At 39.6% G+C, this 23231-nt stretch overlaps 1 protein-coding gene and 1 pseudogene across 1 annotated transcript in view; both read right to left on the bottom strand.

The window, feature by feature from the left end:
- Nucleotides 1-23231, bottom strand: part of MGAT4D (MGAT4 family member D) — a 58096-nt gene that overhangs the window by 24653 nt on the left and 10212 nt on the right. Inside the window, exons 2-5 of the mRNA XM_042935432.1 lie at nt 12699-12857; nt 10135-10275; nt 5838-5971; nt 2439-2485 (exon numbers count right to left, since the gene is read on the bottom strand). Coding sequence (XP_042791366.1) covers nt 2439-2485; nt 5838-5971; nt 10135-10275; nt 12699-12857 — 481 coding nt within the window. The remainder of the gene's footprint in view (nt 1-2438; nt 2486-5837; nt 5972-10134; nt 10276-12698; nt 12858-23231) is intronic.
- LOC122218876 lies at nt 10404-10521 on the bottom strand (annotated as a pseudogene).

Below are 23231 nucleotides of genomic sequence, written 5' to 3'. Positions count from 1 at the left end.
TCCCTCAGGCTGCTGTGTTTAACTTTACTCCCCATCCATCAAGCTTGTTGAAAATAGTCTAATTCAATTCTTTAAACTTTTATTATGAAAATTACCACACACACACAAAAGTGGGAATACAACGAATCCCAAATCATCTGATTTCAACAACCATTATTTTTTTTTTTACCACACTTGTTTCATCCATACAGCCCACTTTTTGTTGTTGAAGTTTTTAAAAACAAATCCTGGATATCATTTCTTACCCTTAAATTCTTCAGTGTCAAAATCAAAAAAGGGCATTTATTCACATAACTGCATGCCATTATCACACCTTACAAGACTAAGAATAGTTATGTAATATCACATAATATTCACCTGATAACTCACATGTCCCCAGGAGCCTGACAAGTATTCAGTGGGGGATGTGGAGTGTTCAAATAAGCATCCACATAAGATCCCCTCGTTGTAATCTGTTACCTCTTACTTCTTTTCTAAATTTACTACCCAGACCGATCATTTCAGTTTCTCTTTCTTCTTGTTCTCAAACAAGTCTTGTTGAAAGAACGGGGTCACCTGTCTTACAGAATGTCCTCCGTCCTCATTCTGGTGGCTACTCCAGACTGCTTCCTCTGTTCACTGTGTAGACGCCAAACTTGTATTTAAAGTAGATGTTGTATTTTGTGTTTGTGTTGTGTTATACTTTGGAGAGTGGCGGGCAATAATTCCCTAGAGTTGTTTCATGGTGTATTTCATTTACATCACAACAGAAGGCACAAAATGTCTCACTGTCTCACTTCCAGGGGTGCTGTGACTGATCACAGGTTCAGGTGGGAGCACTTGACCCCCTCCTGCGGATTGCCCATGTGCCCTCAGCCCCCATTCTCACACTTCTGTTCTCCCAGGTATTATAGGGGGAGGGTTCCTGCACACCACAATCCCAGGCCCCCTTGCTAGACACCTTCCACATAGGTTCTGCCCATGGGAGGCAGCATCAAGAGACTGGAAGGCAGTCAACAAGGAGGATATCCTTCCTACTTTCAGGATCTGGTGAAGGCCACAGCAGCAGCAGGATAGAGTAGCAGGAAGCAACGGAGAACTGGAGATCCCAGCCGAGCAAGGTGGCACAGCTCAAACCTGCGATCATGGCTGTTTCAACAACACAGCAGCAGGTGCAGCCCAACATCAGATCCTGCGGTATATATACTCCTGTCTCCCTTCATGCTTCCTCCATTTCCTTTCTCCTCTCTTTGGTTCTCTCAGCCCATGTAAACACTTTTTGACCAATTCTTCGTATCAAATTCTATCTGAATTACCAAAGGTTTTCCTGTTTGGATGCTGGCTAGTACACCTTCCTTGTAAAGCTCCCCATCACTTAATGACATGCCTGACTCTGTTGTTTTCAAAATGGTGATTTTCTAATTCTATTCATTCTACACTTATTAGCTGGAATTCTTTTGACTAAAATAACTTTGCCTCATCCCCTTGAGTTATTTGGCGAGGAAACAAACAAACAAACAAACACAGAACACTTTGCTGTCTAAGCCAAACGCGTCTAGTAGCCAGATTCAGCTGGAAGGCCATGTTTTGCAACTCTGGGCTGTGGAATCAAGTGCATATTCCTTAGCATGGTATCCAAGACTCCTCATGATCTTATTACAGCCAGCCTTAACTCCCACTGATACTTCTTCCTCAAGCCCAAATATCCACACCTCAGGATATACTTATATTTCCAAAACTCTAGCATACTCCTGTTTGGCCTTGCTGCCTTCTCAAGCAATTCTCTTTGCCAGGCATTCCCTTTCTCTTTGGATCTACCTGAAGAAGATCTCCTCACACCTTTAGACTCAGCCCGTTACTTACTTCTCAGGAAGGACCTTCTTGATATCTTGCAGGCAGAATAAAATACTTCCTCCTCTACATGTTCTCATATTGCTCTCCCCATACCAATGCGAAACCCCAGCTTCCTTGTTGTGATTTGTTTTTTACCAGTTGTATCACCCACGTGAACATAAACATCTAACAAGCTGGGGCCAATTCCATAGGGTTTTGCTGGATGAATCACCTCATGTACATTCGTCAGCATGTGCTTGCTTCTCCTGGGCTGCGTCCAGTAGGAGATCATAAGCAGAGGCGGAGAGTGTAACTTCATACGGTAAGGAACACAAGATCGCTTAAAAAATAATCTAGTAGGCTTCTCTCAGAAGAAGTGGATTTCAGGGAGAATAGATATAACAATCATAACATGAAAAAGATGGATTTTATGAGGCAGATAACCTACAAAATTGGGGAAAGTTGTAAGCTATACTTCATCACAGCTTAGAACTACCCTTAGTTCTAAGTAGTTCCATCTACACTCATCAAGAAGAATATGATCACTAATAAAATAATTGGGCAGAAAAAATAAAAGAAAAAAAATGAAAGAACAACTATTTTTAAGCTTATCAGACAGTACTCACCTTTTTGTAATCATGTCAACAACAGATTTTAAATAATCTTCATTTCTCTAAAAATGAGAAAAATATTTTACTGAAATTAAGCATGCCTCATAGTTTTACTGATACGTTTGCTACATGTAAATCTAGTTTATGTGTGGAATGTCACTGTGTCCTAAGAATTTTTTTATTTTTTCACTTTCTATAAAAGAATTTAAAATATCCTTGTGTCTAAAAGACCTGACTGGAATACTTAAAATATTTCATTCTTCTTTTGTCACAATACAAAATATCACTATACATTATTTGCACTTAAAAATTAGTATGCAAAAACCTATGTATCTAAAACAGTTTTGTCCTAAAAATGGGATGGCTTATTTCTAAGAACTGCTCTTTTTAAAAAAAATTTTTTAGAGGCACATTGGGTGGCTCAGTTGGTTAAGCATCCAACTTCAGTTCAGGTCATGATCTTGTGGTTTGTGAGTTTGAGCCCCATGTCGGGTTCTGTGCTGACAGCTCAGAGCCTGGAGCCTGCTTCACATTCTGTGTCTCCTTCTCTCTCTGGGTCTCCCCACCACCTGAAATTTAAACATTAAAAAGAAGTTTAAAAAATTTTTTAAGTTTATTTATTTTGAGAGAGAGAGAGAACACACACACATGTGTGAACAACGGTAGAGAAAGAAGGAGAGAGAGAGAGATTCCCAAGCAAACTCTGTGCTGTCAGAGCCCGATGTGGGGCTCATTCTAAAGAACCCATGAGATCATGACCTGAGCTGAGATCAAGAATTGGACGCTTAACCAAGTGAGCCACCCAGGTGCCCCTAAGAACTGCTCTTTTTGAAGATGTCTTCATTTTGTGAGTATTATATGGTACTAAATGTACCTCAATACTATACCACAGTTTTCCAGATAGTATTACTCAGCCGATTTCCCAAATTTTTGCCCATTAACAAACCTTATTTGCCTACTCTTCATCAAATGCTCCGCTAGATTAGATGGCAGACTCATTTGCAAATATCTTTCGGTAGTTTATTCTCAGATGGCATTTTTTTTTTTTTTTTTTTTTTTTTTTTTACAAAAGTGATGGCATTTAAATGATATTGCTTCAGGGCCACAAGCACTCTCAAAACAAAATTCTGAAAAATGTCTGAATGATGACAATTGTATTGTCACATCTGAGTACCCTGAAAGGTATATAGTCAGATCATTTACTTAAAAATATCTGTCATAAGGAACACCTGGGTGGCTCAGTCAGTTGAGCATGACTCTTGATTTCCATCCAGGTCATGAACTCGGGGTGCCTGAGATCAAGCCCTGCTGGGCATGACGCCTGCTTCGGATTCTTTCTCCCTCTCTTTCTGCCCTTCCCAGTGCACACTCTTCCTCTCCCTCTCTCTCTCAAAATACATAAACATTAAAAAATATATATCTGTCATGATACAGATAACTCTATGACAGTACTTAAGGTTCTTAAGATAACCATACACTGAATCACCAGCTATTTGTTACATACTGAAACATATTACTTATTTTTTTTAAGTAGGCTCCATGCCCAGCGTGGAGCCCAACAAGGGACTTGAACCCATGACCCCGAGATCAAGACCTGAACTGAGATCAAAAGTTAGATGCTAAACTGACTGAGCCACCCAGGTTCCCTGAAACATATTACATTTTAAACATAGTACTAAAGTTACACTTCTTAAGCATTCTACACTCCATTTTAAAATCTGTCCCTAATATTTTATCATTGGTCTAAACATTTTAGGCATATGTGCATGTGTCAGCAGCAAAGAAATGAAGACTGTAATATGTAATATACAGAAATGTGGCAAAACATTTTGGAGATTATGTATATTCTTCCAATATTAAGAAACTAAACTTGGACAGAATGACTATTTAATCTTTTACTTATATTTTCCTATTAGTTCTTCTATTGCTTATTTTGAGTTTTTTCTGCATTCAAAGACATGTTTATTATAGAAAATTCAAAAGAAAGGACAAAGGATCCCTACATCTCCTACTATCCAGAGATAACCATTATTTATATTTTGGAGACCATTATTCCAAGGTTTGCTCATTTTTTTTCTTTATACATTTCATCTATCTGTATATCTTTTTTTACTTCTTTCCTTCCTTCTATTGCATTTTACATAGGTAACATTATGTTAAATGAGATGCTTAACAACTTTTTTCCCACTCAACAGTATGATAGGGACATAATTTCATGTCAGCGAATATAGATATTCATTCTCTTTTCAATGGTTACAATTGCACTGCAGATTATCACAATGTAGACAAGTATTTAGCCAGCCTCTTATTGATAGACATTTTTGGTGGTTTCCAATATTATGCTTTTAAAAAGCAATTGTGCACTGAAAATCCTTGAAACAATTACTTATTGAACACTTACTATGTGTCACGCATCATTCCAAATACTTTAAATACAGTAGCTAATTTAATTGACAAAACAACACTATGACATAGGTAATATTATGATGCCTGTTTTCAGAAAAAGAAAGTGAAGCATAGAGAAGTGAAGGAACTTGTTCAAGTTCACAAGCCAGGAAGCAGAGAAATCTAGATCGAGTCTGTGTTCTCAACGACTATAGATACTGTCACATACTGTCATATTTTTATTATTTTGGAATTCTTCCTGATTATCTCCTTAAGATAACTTCCCAGAATTGAGATTTCTGAGACAAAGGATATAGACATTTTAAATCTAACACAAACTCCCAAATTCCCCTCCAAAAGGTTTTATGGTATTAATATTTACGCAGTGTTTTATAGTTTTACATGGCATTAGAGGCAAGATAGAGAATCTATTAGACATAGACTTGAATCTGCTGTATTAATTACTGGGCAAGTTACTTACTTTCTATAAAGCCCCGGATTTTTCACCTGTAAAATCAGGAGAGCTATACCTATTTTACAAGGATGTAATGCAGGCTACAAATAAGGTATATAAAAATGGCCCACAATCCTTGAGATACAGAAAGGAGTGCTTCAATATTCATGGTAGTTATTGTTACTTAATTTAACAGAAATTACCTCTTGATTCATATGCCAACCTTTTATTGGGCTGGGCAGGGTTTTTGCTTTTTTGTTTTTGTTTTTACAATAGCTTCAATTTTGATGTTCTGTTTATAAATATAATTTCTGTACCATATAGTACACAGGGCTCCTAGTAACATATTTAACAATGCAATCTTATTTCTCTGCATGTAACCATTATCTTTTCTTTTTAGGTTGACATATTTAATTCTTTCTCAGTGGTGTCAAACAAGTATCAAATACATTGTCTGCTATCCAAAACTGGCATCTATGAATTGCTTTTTTAAATTTAAGAAAAAACATCTGAAACGATACAGTGATTACCATGGAAGAAGGGTATTTGGAGAGCTACTTATTTTTCATACGTACATCTGCGACCGAGACAATCACCACAGAGTCCTTCTCTTCTGAGAGAGTCATCCTGGAGACAACAGAATTCAGGGTTTGCTTCAGGTAACTTTGATTTCCTCTGCTAACAGTGGAAATACCCAGCGCAAAAGAGACTGCAGACATAGGTGCGTGGAATCATCATTTTGAACCACAGAGAAAAACATAATTTATCATTAATATCTATGCTTATCACTATGCTTGGGTTAGTTGTATGGTCAAAAAAGAGTGTCTGAGACTGTATTACAAAAATAATCCAAACTACTACTAATTTTTATTACAAAGTTCATTTTGTGCTTAAGCAAATTCCAATTTGCAATGGAGTCTTGGTAAATGCATTAAGTAGACTCCAAGATTTTCTCATGTTGGAGGGTTTCAGTGTAGTGAAAAATAAAACTAACCATTCTCTATTTATTATAGCTTTTACCTAACTGGATACAAAATGTGACACACTGGCCGATTGTCTACTCTTCCTAAGAACACACTGGAACCCAAAACAGGAAAAATACTATGAAATATTTTCATCTGTGGAAAAAAAAAAAACGTACGAAGTAATTTCCAAGTGACTTGATGGAATGAATCCATGCCCCTGAGTTACTTTTATTGCCCAACATTGACTGGAACACTGGTGGAACAGACCTCTTGCCATCCTAAATAGCTACCAAGATTGTTATCACTGAAGTCTGCGCAAACTCAACACCAGTGCCGGGCTGTATGAACTTGGGCAAGATACGCAGCCTCTCCAGCCTCAGTTTCCCCTCCATTAAGACAGGGATAAGGACTTCTAGAATGGCTAAGTGAGGAATTTAGCAATAATAGAACTTGGCAATAATAGAACCGGGGGGAAAACATGTTGAAACAATCAGGGCTCTGGTATACAACAAACTGAGAAGCATTTATGTAACAAAAAATTATTGAACTTTGGTGAGAACAGTAAGAATCAGTATTTCCCTGACTACTATTGAGTTGAACGTATTTTCATATGTTTATAGGTCTTTGGATATTCTTTTGTAAAATCTCTGTTTAAGCTCTTACCTGTTTCCCTATTAGAGTTGTCTGGATTTCTCTTATCTATTGATGCACTTTATAGATTCTGAATATAAATGCTCTGTCAGTTATGCGTATTACAAATATCAATTCCTATTCTGGGTTCCCTTTTCAACTTTTTACCTCTTGATGAACAGAAATTTTTAATTTTAATATAGTATAATTTATCCGCCTATTATTTTATACTTAGTGTTTTGATTCCTGTTGAGAAATCTTCATTTATCTTCAAGTCATAACAGATATTCTCCTAAATAACTGTTTGCCTTTTATATATAGGCTTACAGCACATCTGGAATTGATTTTTATGGGTGGTGTGAGGCAGGAATCAAGTTTCAAATTTGGGATCCACTCTAAAATGCAATTGCTGAAAGGGCGTCTGGGTGGCTCAGTCCGTTGGGCATCTGACTTTGGCTCAGGTCATGATGTTGTGGTTCGTGAGTCTGAGCCCCACATCGGGCTCTGTGCTGACAGCTCAGAGCCTGGAGCCTGCTTCGGATTCTGTGTCTCCCTCTCTCTCTGCCCCTTGCCCATCTCTCTCTTGATCTCTCTCTCTCTCTCAAAGATAAATAAACATAACAAAAAAATTAAAAAATAAAATGCAATTGCTGGAATGACTTCCAGTGCCTTAGGATAAGGAATACGTTTACAAACATTTCCAAGGCCTTTAGTGACCTGGTCCTAACCTACGTCTTCTATTTCAACTGTCTACAAATCATCTTTCAGCTTCATACACTGACCAAACAGGACTCTCACACCTCCAAATCGTTGCACATACACCACTCCTTCTCTGCCTAGAACATTCTTCTTCAGGCTCCTTGTGCCAATTCTACTCATTCTTTCTAAATGAGGCTGAGTGTACCAGCTATATATTTGTCTTACATAGTACTTATCATCCTTTTTGTTATTAGAATACATCATAACAGCAATATATTTGGAGTGAATAAGTGAATGGCCAAGCCCCTTTATTATTTGGCCTCTGCTTCATGTCTCACTGCCCCAAACTTCCAGCTCCAATTGGGCACATATGCCACACTTTTTCTCTAGGCCCTCTTGCTGTTACTGTTAGACCTCTCCTTTCCTTTTCTTCTACCTGGATGAACATCCTCTACTTTTCCACTGTCCATCACATGCTTTTTCCCCATTCAGCCTATTCTAATTCTTTCTACCCTTCATGTCTCAGTTTAGATGCCACTTTGTCCAGAAAGTCTGCCCTAATTCCCCAAGTATGGATTACCTGCCCCACCTTGTATTTCCCTTGTCATAGCACTGGTCACTTTATACTGTAATTGTTTTCTCACACGTCTCTAGGAGAATTAGGGTCACGTCTTGCCCACCACTATTTCCCAGAGCTTAGTAGAGACCTGGTAGAAGCTGGTCCCTTGAGGACGTGGAGGACTGCACGAAGAAGTTGTTAGCTAAGCTGAAAAGTCATATTGGATAAAGACTTCCATGACAAGTGAGTTGTGGTTGACAGGAGGTGGTATGTTCATTACAGGCAGTGATTAGCATGTGCTAATCACTTGGTCTATCTGTGGGGACTATAAGTGGTTTGGGGTTGCTGGAAAGGAAGGGAAGTGGCAAAATTTGAGATTTGAAAGATATGGTCTATTGTGCATATACCATGTCAAGGAGCTAACATCCTAAATATACTGACGATCTAGCAAAGGACTTTAAGCAAGAGTTGAGCATGATATACATTTTAGTACATAGCTCTGAGGAGGATATGAAGAATGGATTGACTTTAGTAACACTAAAACCATGAGAAAAATTACAAGTCTATTACACTGGGCAAGAAATGAAAGCTCAAGGAGAATACTTATAGAGGGTAGAGAGCAGAAATTATTTGAGATATACTCAGAATACAGAATAAATAAGCCTGATGACAGATTCCCCAGTAGACCTGGCTATAGTCTTCAGTGCTTTTACAAATGTCTTATGTGTTAGGGTCTATTAGTTACTGGGCTTCTGCTTATCTTTGCTGATGTTTATTCAAGGGTGTGCTTATTCTTGGCATCCAATATTTTATACGTAATGGGTTTCTATGTAATGGATTTTTGTTCTATGACTTTCACCTCATCCTCCTGTTACCTATAGCTTTTGTGTAGCACACACTTTCTCATATGTACACACAGATACACATGCATGTGTATGTACACATTTACATGCCACACTCAAAATACTCCTAAGAGGGAACCTGACACTCAAGTGTTACCTCAGGAAGTACCTTAATATCTCTAAACCTCAACTTTCTTAGGCGTAAAAGAGAGATAATCGTATTGGGTTGTGAGGATCAAATGAGATAATGAAAGAAAACATACTAACTCAGTATATGGAACACTGTGAGAATTCAGATGTTAAACACCGCCGTCTGGCATCCCCATCCCAACACAACAGGCTTGGCAGAGGCATGTGATATCAAACAATCCTACATATTCCCAAGGAACTACCTAGATCAAACAGAGATCAATGAGCTTTTTCTGTAAAGGACCAGATAGTAAACATTTTTGTCTCTCAGGCCATACTGTCACTGTCACAACTCTGCCACTGTGGTGGGAGAACAACCGTAGACAAGTAACAATGAACACTGACCAGGTCCACCAAAACCTTATTTTAAAATAGCAGATTTGGCCCAAGGGCTGTAATTTGCTGCCGCTGGCCTAGAGTGACTCACTCATTAGAATGATTGAGGTTTGTGAGAATGGCAAGCACTCAGACTCGCCCTAATATCCCTGCTTCCAACTTAAATGCTTTTTCTCTTCTTTAATACCTGCTAAGGTTAAATTCATTATTTCAGGCTTAGCTCAAACATCACCTCTTCTGTAAAGACTTTGCTGACCTTGGTCCCCAGAAAGATGGGGAATAGGAAGACAACTGAATAAGAATGCACTTATCAAAACCAAGAGAGATAAGGGTTGCCAGATGCTTCAAGTCACATCTGCATGTGACTTATAATGACTTGTTTTTAAAACATCTGTATTAAAATTGAATTTGAATTCAAGTCTCTAAATATCTACTGAACTAGTTTCTTCTTCCAGATAATGTACTGATTTCTGGCAGTCCAAATTAATGCCACATAGGCTGGTGGTCTATGTATCAGAGTATTATATCAATGGATTACATTTTAAAACATAAAAGCATGCATAATAATAGAGAAGTGTTCAAAAAAACTTAAAAGCTTGTCCCCCAAGATCAAAATATCTATATTTGATTTTCTAAATCTAAGTTTGCTTACCACCTGTTTTCTCTTTGCCAATGATTACATCAGGGTAAATTCTGCCCACTTTCCTTAGATGAGGGAAAAAGAACTTTAGGACTTCAAATGTATTATTAGACACTGTTTCATCCTTACCCAGTGTATTCATTTTCTTCTCAACTGAAAAAGAGAAAAAATAGGGTTTCTAAGTTCATGACTATAGAGATTTTTCTCTCTTTGGTACAATTTTCATAATGTAATTATCAGATTAATTCAGTATTCAATATATAAGAGAAATACTAATAAATGTGAATTAATAAAATCATTTGGCTATAATTTATAGCTCAAATGTTATTGATTCCTATTTCTTTAAACTTATAAGAACAGATAATACATGTGATCTTAGCCAAAAAGCCTAGAAGTAATGATTCATATTTATTTAAAAAGTAATATTTAAGTCTAGCACTCTGAGCTACATAACCAGAGACTAACAGAACTGTCAGTTCCAAATGAAGTATAATGGAAACATGCTATAATTGATCTGATCTGCTATTCAGATTAATATCACATTAAAGTTTGTATCTATAACTTTGTTTTGTAGCTCAACATTTAATTACTCTACTTGTACCATTCATTTGAATATACCTCTACAAATTTGAAATAGAAGAACAAAATTAAAAGACTCACATTATCTAATTTAATTCATAATACATAATACAGTAATCAAGACAGCATAATATTGGGGTGGCTGGGTGGCTCAGTCAGTGAAGCATCCCACTCTTGATTTAGGTTCAGGTCACGATCTCACGGTTCGTGGGATCGAGCCCCATATCAGGTTCTGCACTGACAATGTGGAGCCTGCTTAGGATTCTCTCTGCCTCTCTCTCTGCCCCTCCTCTGGTCTCTCTCTCTCTCTCTCTCTCTCAAAATAAATAAATAAGACCAAAAAAAAAAAAAAAAAAAGACAGCATGGTATTACATTAAAAAGAGATACACAGACCAATGGAATAGAATAGAGAATCCAGAAATATACCCATATAAATATTGTCAGTTGATTGAAAAAAAATTACAAAGGTAATTCAATGCAGAAAAGACAATCTGTTTGACAAACGGTGCTAGAATACTTGGACACTCACATGAAAAAGACTGAATCCTGACCTATACTTCATGCCATTTATAAAAACCAACTCAAAGACTTCATAGACCTAAATGTAAAGCCAAGACTATAAAATTAAAAACAAACATATAAAAGAAAATCTTCATGACCATGATGTAGGTAGAGTTCTTAAAGATAACACCAAAAACACAATAAAAAAGAAGAAAAATTGACAAATTAGACTTCATCACAATTAAAAATGTTTGCTTTCTGAAGGACATCACAAGGAGAAGGAAAAGACTAGCTACAGACTGGGAGAAAACATTTCCAAATCACATATCCATCCGATATGTATTCAGGATATATATATATATGCTAAAGAAAATTCTCGTCAAACAAAAAAACCTATATGTGAATGTTTATGTACTTGTAATCGCCAAAAAATGAAAACCCAAATGTCCTTCAATTGGCAAAAGGATAAACAAACTGTATCCAATCTACAACCATATAATGAAATGCTACTCAGCAATATAAAGGCAACAGTTGGTCACATAACAACTAAGTGATTACCTGCAAAGAAAGCATATGTGTATCAATAGTATCATACAATTTATATATGTATCAATAGTATCATACAATTTTCTGTAATACATAACAAAAAAAGTAAAATACATGCTTTGATGTAGCTATATATAACATTCAATGTGTGCCTGTGTGTGCGTGCATGCACATGTGTGCATGTATATGGTTTATATATAAATTGGTCACGTAACAACTAAGTGAAAGAAGTTAGTCTCCAGGGATTACACACTGTATGATTCCATTTGTATGGCATCCTGGAAAAGGGAAAACTGTAAGAACAGAGAACTGACTAGTGGTTGCAAGGAATTAAGAGCAGGGAGTACCTGGCTACAAAAGGAGAAACAGAGGCAGGACTTTTTATCCTGGAGAAATGGGAGCCACTGCAGGATGATATACAGTAGAGTGAGCATTCACTGTCTATGGTGGAAATAGACAGGTGGGAACAAGTCTGGAGAGGGAAAAATAGAAGTGTTAGCAGTCATTCAGATGAAATATGAAGATGTCCTCACTAGAGCAGCAGAGATGGTGATAGGAAAATGTGGACAGATTTGTGAAGCACGTAGGATTACCAACCTACAGGATTGCTTGCTGACTGAAATGGAAATAAGCAAGAGGGAGAGGGGAGGGGTCAGAGTGACCCTCAGGGCAGTGGCTGTGTCTTTTGGATGGAACACGAAGGCGGTGCATTTCACACAGAAAACACAGGAAGACCATTTCTGGGCTACAGAGAAGAGGCGTATCAGTGCTATCTCTTACCTGATTTTTGTATGTCTCACAATAAAAGAGCAAGTACTAATTTAGTTCTAGTGGTTGGGGAGAAATGTCCTAAAATCAGAAAGCAGAAAATCTAAATTTCCAAACACAAAACACAAAACACAAAACCAACAAACAAACCACGACACACAAAAACAAAAGTAACACAAACCTAAGTCCGTGGACGTATTTTCTCTCTGTGTCATTTCATACTTCATTTTACTCAAGGCATTGATCAGCTCTTGGCGATTTCTTTCAGTTTTATTTTTTAAACGTAGAATTTTCTCCTTAAATTCCAAAATATGGTTTCTACAATTAATTAATTGATTACCTGCAAAGAAAGCATATGTGTACATGCTCATATATGTATCAATACTATCATACAATTTTCTGTAATACATAACAAAAAAGTAAAATATATGCTTTGATGTAGCTATAAATAACACTCTCTGTGGCCTGTGTGTGTGTGTGTGTGTGTGCATGCACATATGTGCATGTAGATAGTTTATATATAAATATGTACATATGATACACATAAAAGGTTGGAGAAAGAGTAAGACGTTAAAATAGTACTATCTGGAAGGTGGAATTATTATAAATAGTTTCTGCTTTATAACTCTGTGCTATTTAATATTTTCCAAATTTTTCATTTTGTGCATGTATTAGATTTGTAATTAAAGGAAAAAACCAATTGAGCCAAAATACTGGCTTTTAAGAATTTATCTGAAGAAAACGACCAGAAATATATACACAGATTTGGCTCAAAGGATGTTTAATATAGGCAGCATTACTTATTATTGTAAGAAAATAAGAAACAACCTTAATGCCCAACAATGGAAATATGTTAAATAAATTACAGAATATCCTTTTTTTTTAAGTTTATTTATTTCGAGAAAGAGAGACAGAGAATGAGACAGAGAGAGAGAGAGAGAACGAGTGAGGGAGAGGCAGAGAGAGAGAGTGGGAGAGAGAATGAATCCCAAGCAGGTTCCACATTGTTGGTGCAGAGCTTGACATGGGCTTAATGTCACAAATCATGAGATCATGACCCGAGCCAAAATCAAGAGTTCAATACTTAACCTACTGAGCCACCCCGGCGCCCCCAGAATATCCTTTTAAAAGTTATATTGGCTCTGGTATTAAATCATATATAACTGAATCCTAGTTTTGCCACTTAATACCCAAGTGACCTTGGACAAGCTATTTGATGCTTGTTAGCCTATGTTCCTTCATATGCAAATGGATAAAAATCCCTGCCCCACGCCTGGGTAGCAAAGTTGGTTAAGCATCCAATTTCTTGATTTCGGCACAGGTCATGATCTCACAGTTTATGGGATTGAGCCCTGAGTTGGGCTCTGTGCTGACAGTGCAGGGCCTGCTTGGGATTCTCTCTCTCTCTCCCTCTGTCTCTCTCCTCCTCCCCCATTCACACATACATTCTCTCTCAAAATAAATAAATAAACTTAAAAAAAAAATTCTTGCCCCAGAGTTGGGAAGAAGAAATGCAATAACTCATGTAAACCATGTGGGAAAGCACATGAAAAAAATGCTTTGATAAATGTGTGAGAAATATTACTTATCAATGGGCTACTTTTTATTCATTTATCAATGCAATACTATGCAGCTATGAAAATCATCTTATATAAGAACATTATATTTAATGTTGCACAAACAACTGATTTTTGTTATTTTATTTTCTTTAATGTTTATTTATTTATTTTGAAAGAGTGAGAGAGCATGAACAAAGGAGGGCAGAGAGAGGGAGACAGAGAATCCCAAGCAGGCTCCTTGCTGTCAGTGCAGAGCCTGATGTGGGACTTGAATTCACGAACCGTGAGATCATGACCTGAGCTGAAATCAAGAGTCAGACGCTTAACCGACGGAACCACCCAGGTGCCCCAAAACAACTGTTTTTTAAAAACAAAACTGTACATAAAATCATTTCCTTTTTTCAAAAAAAATGTACAGATAGTAAAAAAGAAAAAGTATACAAGTTTACATGCTGTTAATATATAATCTTTAGTTTGTTGAATCACTTTTTGTTTCCTATTTTTATAAAATTCTTTTGTTCTATCATGCTGCATTGCTTCTATAATCAGAAAAAAAAGTTAACAACTAAAATAATTAAACACCTTTTATGTGCCACCTACTGTGTGTCAAGGGACATACAGCAATAAAAAAAGATATGGTAGTTCTTGCCTTCAGGAAGTTTATAGGCTAATTGGTACAACTAAATTAATTGATAATTTAAATCATTGTGATATTTCGGACGTTACAAATTTCCTTCTCCTTATTAGGGTTTTAACTTATTGGGTACACATAGATAACACAAGCCCCAAACACTGGCTGTCAGTTTTATTTGGGGCTGCCTGACAATGGGTACATTGCAGTGTGTGCTGGGATGTCCTATTTCCCTATCCAAGTTAACTTACCCCCACCCCATTATCAAAAGAGCCACTGGACAACAGTGGGGCCACACCCACAAAGGGGGTGACTTGTCACATGTGCTCACTACTTCGGGGGAAAAAGCAGTGAGAACTGGCCCTTCTTTCATAGAGTACATAAGAGATGTTATAAGAGAAAGAGCCCAGAGATGGCCCAAGTTGCCTTTTTAAGGAAGCCATTCTGCCCCCCTGTCAGTGTGGTCTATAGAAGTCGAGTCTGACCAATTTCCCCATTCAGATGACTCTCTCTGTCTTCTGAAAAAGGTAATGAGCTTCTGAGAGAAGGCCCAAGTGCTCACTTTAAAATGGCCTTTCTAGAATGAAATGAAAGATGTCCCCATGAAGGAAAATATGAGCACAGCAGAATAAGGTTTCAGCCCCTAACTTGTAGTGATAATGGTATGCATAGAGGACAGAGCCCAGACAGCTGGCGGGGGGGGGTGGGGGGGGGTGGCAGGGGGCAGGGGGAGAAGACAGAGAAGCATTCTGGAGGATGTGCTGCCTGAGGGGACTCTGGAAGGAGTGTGAGTTAGGTAGTCAAGGGAAGCAAGGGAAAGTGTTCTATTTGGAACACTGTGTGCAAAACCAAGGAGGCATTCAAAACATGGTCTCTATACCCCTAGAAGCTATTCAGTATCTCAAGGATAATAGTGGGAAAATTCAGAGGTGAAAAGAGGAATCTGGTTCTGCTGATCATTTTGATAAGCCATGATAAAGACCTTGAAGTTTTCCCTATACACCAGTGTTTCTCAAACATTTCTTCTAAAAACCCTCTAATGGCAGTAAATTTGAATAAAAGGGATGTGGGTGGAGGCATAACCTGAAATAGCCCACCACAGTCATGAAACGTCTGTGAAGTTCTTTTAAAATGTGTGCAGTTTTGCAGCCCATTCTACGGTATGTATTTGTTTTGTTTTGTTTTTCGGTTAAGTAATTTTCAGGGGTGCCTGGGTAGCTCAATCAGTTACACGTCAGACTCTCAATTCCTGCCCAGGTCATGATCTCGCAGTTCGTGAGTTCAAACCTCCTTGTCCAGTTCTGCAATGACAGTATGGAGCCTGATTGGGATTCTCTCTCTCTTTGCCCCTCCCCTGCTCTCATGCATGCATGCTCTCTCTCTCAAAATAAAGAAACTTTATACAAAAATTTTTAAAAATGATTTAATATTTGCCTATATTGTGAAATGGTCACCACAATAAATCTAGTTAAAATGTATTTGTTTTAATATAAAGATAATGGATGGAATCATGTTCTGCCCTTCTCCCAACCTTTTTTTCCGATGACTTTACATACCTTGGAACATCACTACAGGCTACCACTTCAGTTGAGAAACACGGCTGAAGACTATCATGTGCAACGTGTGTTTTAGAAAGATCATTCTGGGCGCCTGGGTGGCTCAGCTGGTTAAGTGTCTGACCCGCTCAGGTCGTGATCTCACAGTTCATGGGTTCAAGCCCTGCGTCAGGCTCTGTACTGATGGCTCGGAGCCTGGAGCCTGCTTTGGATTCTGTGTCTCCCTCTCTCTCTGCCCCTCCCCTGCTTGTGCTCTGTCTTGCTCTTTCTCAAAAGTAAATAAAAAACATTAAAAAATTTTTTTTTCAGAAAGATCATTCTCGTAGCCATATATTGTTTCAGGAAGGCAAAACTGAGGCCAGAGAAACCACCATTTAGGAAACTACAGTGATAGCAGTTTCATGTGAGAGATGACCAAAGAATAAGCCATAGCAGAAAGGACTAGGAAGTAGGGGTTAACATGAGAAATATCTGAGAGCTTTCATTGGAAAGACTTTGCACTGACTGAAAGAGGGAGACTAGAATCCCTGCTAGGCTTCAGACATGACCCCTAGATTTCTTCAGTCGTAATTGGGGAAACAGGAAAAGAGCAATCGTGATGCTTATGAGGTTTCCAAATATGTGGCAAACATTTGAAGTTCAAGGGAGAGATTAGGCTTTGAAGCTCAAGGGAGAGATTAGGGCTGGCATTATAGTGAGAGCAAAAGTAAGATTCACTTACAAAATGGAGTAAGAAAATGTAGTGATAAAAATACTGTCCCAGTCTTATCTCCTGCATGTTTCCTTCATCCCTGCCTTGGCGCACATCAGCCTTAGCCTAGGGCAGAGGGTTCAGTCTTTGAAATCCAGCAGGGTGCCTAAGTGTCTGGTTCCCAGAAGTCTTGGATCCCCGGCCATGGGCAAAAGTGGCCCCTCTTGACAGCACTGTATATCCATCTTGCTGGTTCCATTTACCTTTCAGATATGACAGCTTGGAACAAAACTTGTGTCTTGCCTGAATTCTACCTAACTGAAGATAGGAAGCAACTAGTAAACTGTAATATTCTAATACTTCCCTGCGAAGGCTCAATGGACCATCCACTTCAAGATACAACAGAGGAAAGTGAACCTGCTGCTTCGCTGCTCTCTAATAGGATGTTTTGTTTCTCCCCTTTGGGTTGCAGGGAGCCCCATCGCTCCTGTGCTCAATTGGCAGCCAGCTCCATCTCTAGGGTCTGTCACAACACCTCTCCGTCTCCAGTTACCTGTCACTGAATCTCTCAAATGCAACAGTTTCATGTTATATGGATTATCCTGCCAACAGGGACACCCATCAATAGAATAACACAAACAAACAAGTTGATTTGGGTTTTATGGATGGTTGGGCTGGCTGAAACAGGGCTGTGGAGGTTTAGGGAAAGACCCAACTGACTGGCTAATCATCGCAGAGAATTGTGTAATTATGAGGAGTTCTGGCAGTCCTCGGCAATGTGTTGTACCCCACCCATGCACAAGTCCCTGGCCTTTTATGATACAACCAGCAGAACTCAAGGCTCTACACCTGCAGTCTTCACTAGTGACTGGCTGGTGGCACAAGATATATGGTGTCTTCCCTCCATCCACCTCCAAGGGAAGGCCAGACAAGAGTGAAAGACAAGTGACAAGGGTGAAAAGGCACTGTTCGATCCAAGCCACAATTTCATCTGCACATATCAATCACTCAGTCACGATTAGATGGAGGATTTGGTGCTCTGAACTAATTTTTTCTCAGCAGCCTTGTGAAGGCCTCCTAATTTGGGCCCCCGAATCGATCCAGCTGACCCAGTGAATAGGCAGATGTCTGGGACCGGTCAGTTTACTGGTTGGCAATTTGTGTGGGTTGTCACTGCCCTCACACTGCAATACTAGGAATTTTGCATATTCTCTACAGATGGAAAGACGGGGCTATAGCTGAGAGATCACAAACCATTTGGTTTCAGTAGACAGTGGGGTGTGAAGAATAGAAGCAACTTGCTGTTTCTTCCTGAAACACGGTGACGAAGTGTTCAGAATTCATTTACGATTCCAAGGAAAGCCTGAGTTTTTCTTTGGGCAGGACTGCTCTTGTCAGGGGCCTCTACAGCTCACTAAGCCAGAACAGTCGCCTGGCCACTCAATTCATTCACTTGTTCAACAAATATTTATTAAACTAAATAATGTTACATGTCCTGTGGGTATGACAATGCACAGAACAGACAGAACTCCTGGTCCCCTTGGAACTTACATCCTACTGGAAGGAAAAAAAAGAATAAGTGAATTATACATTTTATTAGAAAGATGGTAAGTACAAGAAAAATATAAAGCAGGGAAAAAGGATACAGAGTGTTGATGACGGCCGGGTTGGGGAGGTTTTAACTGTCAACAGGGTGATCAGAGAAGGCTTTTCTAAGGAGGTAACATGTGAGCACAGACAGGAACAAAGTAAAGGAAGGAATGCTGCGAGTAACTCTGGTGCAGCGAGAAGAGCACGTGCAAAAGCCCCGAGGCAGGAATGCACCCATTATTTCCAGAAATAGCACGCAGCCCAGTGTGGTTGAAGCAAAATGAATGACAGGAAGAGTAGCAGGTGATAAAATCACAAAGCCACCGTTGTAAGGACTTTAGCTTTTACTTGAAGCAAAGTGGAGACCCAACAGAAGTCCATAAGCACAGACTCAAATAATCTGATTTACATCAGGACAGGTTCCTTCTATCTGCTGTGTGAAAAACAGAATTAGAGAAACTGAGACTGAAGAAGGGAGATCAGGGGAGAGATGTCTGTGGCTTAGAAAATATTGTTAAGGTAAGTGGTGAGGAATGGTTTAATTCTGGATATATTTTGAAGGGAAAGAAAATAGAATTTGCTGACATTGAATGTAGGACATGAAAAAAGAGACAGTGATATTCTGAGCAACTAGAAGAAGGGAATAGCCATTTACTATGACGGAGAAGGTGAAGGGAGCAAGCTTTGGTGCGAATTCTAGGAGTCTGGCTGGAGATGCATGAGATTTGAGGTGCTTCTCACACATCTCAGTAGGTAGCTCCACATGGGAGCCTGGCAGGAGGACTGGCCTGACCTGAACATATACATTTAGAGAGCCCTGTTTAGATTCAGGAGATCACTAGGGGAATGAGGATGAGTAGAGAAGAGATGAGGTCCCAGGGCTAAATCCTGGGGCACCCCAAGTTACAGGGTGAATAAATGAGAGAAGACAGTAACAAAGCTAATATGGATTAGCTGGTGAGGCAAGAGGAAACTCGTGTGTGTGTGAAATCCTGGAAACCAAGTGAGGAAAGTGTTTCAAGGAGACGAAAGGCATCAACTGTCAACTGCTGCTGAACAGGACGAGGGGGATGAGGACGGGGTGGACGGTGACTCAGCAGTGTGCAGTCGCCAGTGGCTGTGCAGCGGTAAAGTGAAAGCCTATAGCTGGATGGGTTCAGGAGAAAGCAGGAGGAGAGGGCTTAGAGACAGGGCATCTAGACAACTCTTTCGAGGAGTTTTGCCATGAGAGGGGGTAGGATGATGGGCAGTAACTAGGGTGGGAGTGGAAGCGAGAGAGAGAGAGAGAGAGAGTTCTTCATTTTCCTTCATAGGATGGGAAAGAAACACAATGTTTGTATACAGATGGATGTGATCCGGGAAAAGGGAGAAAACTGGAGATACATGTGAAAGTAGACAAGAGGGAATGGCATCCGGTATGCGAGGGGAAGGTGGGCTTCAGCCAGAAGCACAGATGGTTATGCACAGCCATAATGGGACAGAACTCAGGATGCCTGGCCCTTAGCTACCCCAACGATGGTGGGATTTCCATTGACTATGGAACTTCTGGAAGCTCTCTTCTCATTGCTTCTAGTTGTCAGTGAAATAGGAAGTACAGTCATCAGCTGAGAGTGAGGGGAGGAGAAGGTACTGGGGCCTGATGAGAAAGAAGTATGGAATAGTTTTCTGGGAGAGCAGGAGGGCAGACAGGACAGGGAAATGTAGCATGGTTCTGATGCAGCCTCCGGGGCCTGCCGGAGTTCAGGGGGTCATGAATTCGAAGTGAGACTGTCACTGTGGCTGTTTATTTCACTCCAGCCACATTCAGTCATCAGGAGGCAGATGCAGAGTAAAAGGAGGACAGGATTTCACCAGGGTGTGATTTAGCCAAGTGGATATAACTGACAAAGAACCAAGGGACTTGAGGGTGTACACTAGGGAGCTGTTATAATGATTGTCCATGGAATCGAAACCTGATGAGGAAGAACACAGTGAGGGGGAGGCATGTGAAAAGGTAGATGAATCAACAGATTGTAGGTCTCGGTGTGTCAAAAGATTACAGTAGTTGGGGTACTAAAGACAACGGCCTGGAAATTTGGGAGGTGGTGGTCAGAGATTTGGTTGCATGAAATGGAGATTACGGAAACATGGCAATTATTGCTAATGAGGGAGAGTGACCCGAGAGTTTAAAGATGATTGCAGAAGGAGAGAAAGTGGGGTATCACTTGATATCGTCAGGGTAAATAATGAGGCATCTTGAGAAGAAAGGTGAGAGAAAGATTTGGAAGCAACAATGAGAGGGAAGGCGGGCATCTACCCTACCTTGAGTACTAATGGTGTGGGAGAGAAAACACCACTATTTGAGAACAGTGTCCTCAGGCAAGTGTCCTCAGTGTCTCAGAAGCAGTGTCCTCAGGCAAGAGCTAATTTCAGTGAAAGAAAGAGGGCAAAAGAAACTTAAAGGGATGAAGACCTACACAATGCTCATAATAGCCGTGAGCTCTAGTGAGCAGTCAAGGCTTTTGGGCACTGGGAAGGCTGGGGAGTAGAACTGGAAAGGCCGGGGGCACAATGTGTAGAACCATGTGTGGGTTAGAGTCCAGAAGAGGATTAACGTGGGAGTCAGGGGCTGGGATAAAGGGCTTAATGAGATCAACCTCGATGGTCTCAACGTAGAATGTGGGGACAACATTATGAGCGTTGGGAAGACAGACGGATGTGTATCTATCTTGTCAGGGGCTCCAGGAACACCGCCGTTCTTTCTTGAGCTTTATTGATGGAGGTGTGAGGGCGAGGGGTGGGTGTCTTACTCTGACCATTAGGGTCTCTGGGACTCTCTTTTGTCCCTGATGACAGAGGCATTGAGACTGGGAGGAGAGGTCTTAACTCTGAGCACATGCAGCTCCCTACTGAATTAGCTGCAGTCTTGGAAATCAAGTAATTTTAGGTGATGCATTGCTGGCCCAAACAATATCACAGCTCTGTAAGTGAAAAAGAGGCTGAGGTTGCACATGGATGAGCAATCCGTGGTGTTTGCCATAGTCAGGGAGATAAGAGATAGCCCAAAGAAGTCGGGAGCCTATAATGGGCGTGTGTGTGTGTGTGTGTGTGTGTGTGTGTGTGTGTCTGCCTGTCTGTCTCATCTCCTCTTCCCTCTTTCTCTCACTTTCCTTCATTCCTTCTCCATGAAGTTGTTACAGTAACACAGGACTCAGGAGCCAATTCTGCCTAATGAATAATGAAGAGCAAGGAGTTGGAAGGAACCCAAAGCCTTGAATGAAGTTAGGGAGAAGAGTCTCCCCACCAGCCTATTATTTAAATGTTAAACCACTGCTGTTTTGGATACCTGTTAACACATTGGAACTTGCATTCTAATAGATACAAAGCAACTAGAATATGGCCCAGAGAAAATAAGGGAACAGGGGCCCCAACTGGCTCAGTCAGAAGAGTACCATCTTGGGGTCATGAGTTCCGGCTTCATGTGGAGAGTAGAGATTACTTAAATAAATAAAACTTTTGGAAAAAGACAAGAAGAAAAGAAGGGACCAAAGCAGCTTCCAATCTTGGCTGCTTTGTTAAAATATTTAAACATTTAATTAGATAAGCAATTCATAGGTTGAAACACACACACACACACACACACACACACACACACACACGATAATCACTTCTAATGTTTTGTTTTACATGGTTGTAAACTTTAACCTACTTTTTTTTTCTGTCATATAAAAATCAGATAGAATAATGCAGGGGAAAAGGCATTAAGTTAAAGTGATTCCCTTTATGCTGAAAAAGGTATAATCTATGATGAAAACAACATAGTTATTTTTTAAGTAGTCAAATACCAAAATACATAAAGAAAAAACTATTAGAGACAAGAATATAGGATATTGTATTTCAATTAGGAAAAGCATAGGAAATGGCTAACAGTTTGGATAGAAAAAAGGTAAATTCACAGTTTGGAAAATAAATTTCAGATGGGTTTTTTTTAATTAGGGTAAAATATGAAACTGTAAAAGTAATGGTGGTATTTTTGGGTTGAAACACGTAATACTTTTTTCATTCATCTGCCTCGTATGAACCAAGGGCACACACTGTCCAGCTAGTGTCAAAACTGGATAATGCCACTCCCCTGCTCAAAATCCTCCAGAGATTTCTCCTCACACTTAGTAAAATCAGCAAAGCCCTCACCATGATAGGATCAGTCCTCTGACCCTCCCTGGCTTCATCTCCTACCTGTTCTGCCCCACTCAGAGGGAGCTCAGCTCCAGCCACACTGGTAGCTGTTCCTCACAGGAATCACCCTCCTACCTTGGGGCTTTGACTTTTGCAATTTTCTGAGCAGGCAATGTTTGTCCCCCAAATACTGATATGGCTAGAGTTTTCCAATTTCATTCAGTTTTCTGTTAAAATGTTACCTCCTCTGAGAAGCCTACCCTGCCACCCTATGTGAAACAGTACCCCTTTCTCACTCCTCTTACCCTTCCCCATCCCCAAATTTCTCATCACTACCAGACTTTCTATCATGTATATGCTGTTGGGGTTTTTTGTTTGTTTGTTTGTTTTGTTTTTTGTATTTACTGTTTTTTATGTCTCTCTCCAGAGCTCTCCAGAATGCAAGCTTGAGAATAGCAAGAATTTGGGGGGTTTTGGTACTAAATTCCCAATGTCCGAAACAGTAATAGGCATATAGCCCCTCACAAATATA

This window comes from Panthera leo, chromosome B1, assembly GCF_018350215.1.
Source record: "Panthera leo isolate Ple1 chromosome B1, P.leo_Ple1_pat1.1, whole genome shotgun sequence".
NCBI lineage: Eukaryota > Metazoa > Chordata > Mammalia > Carnivora > Felidae > Panthera > Panthera leo.
Note: the sequence above shows the minus strand (reverse complement) of the source record. Positions and strands in the feature narration are given on the sequence as shown.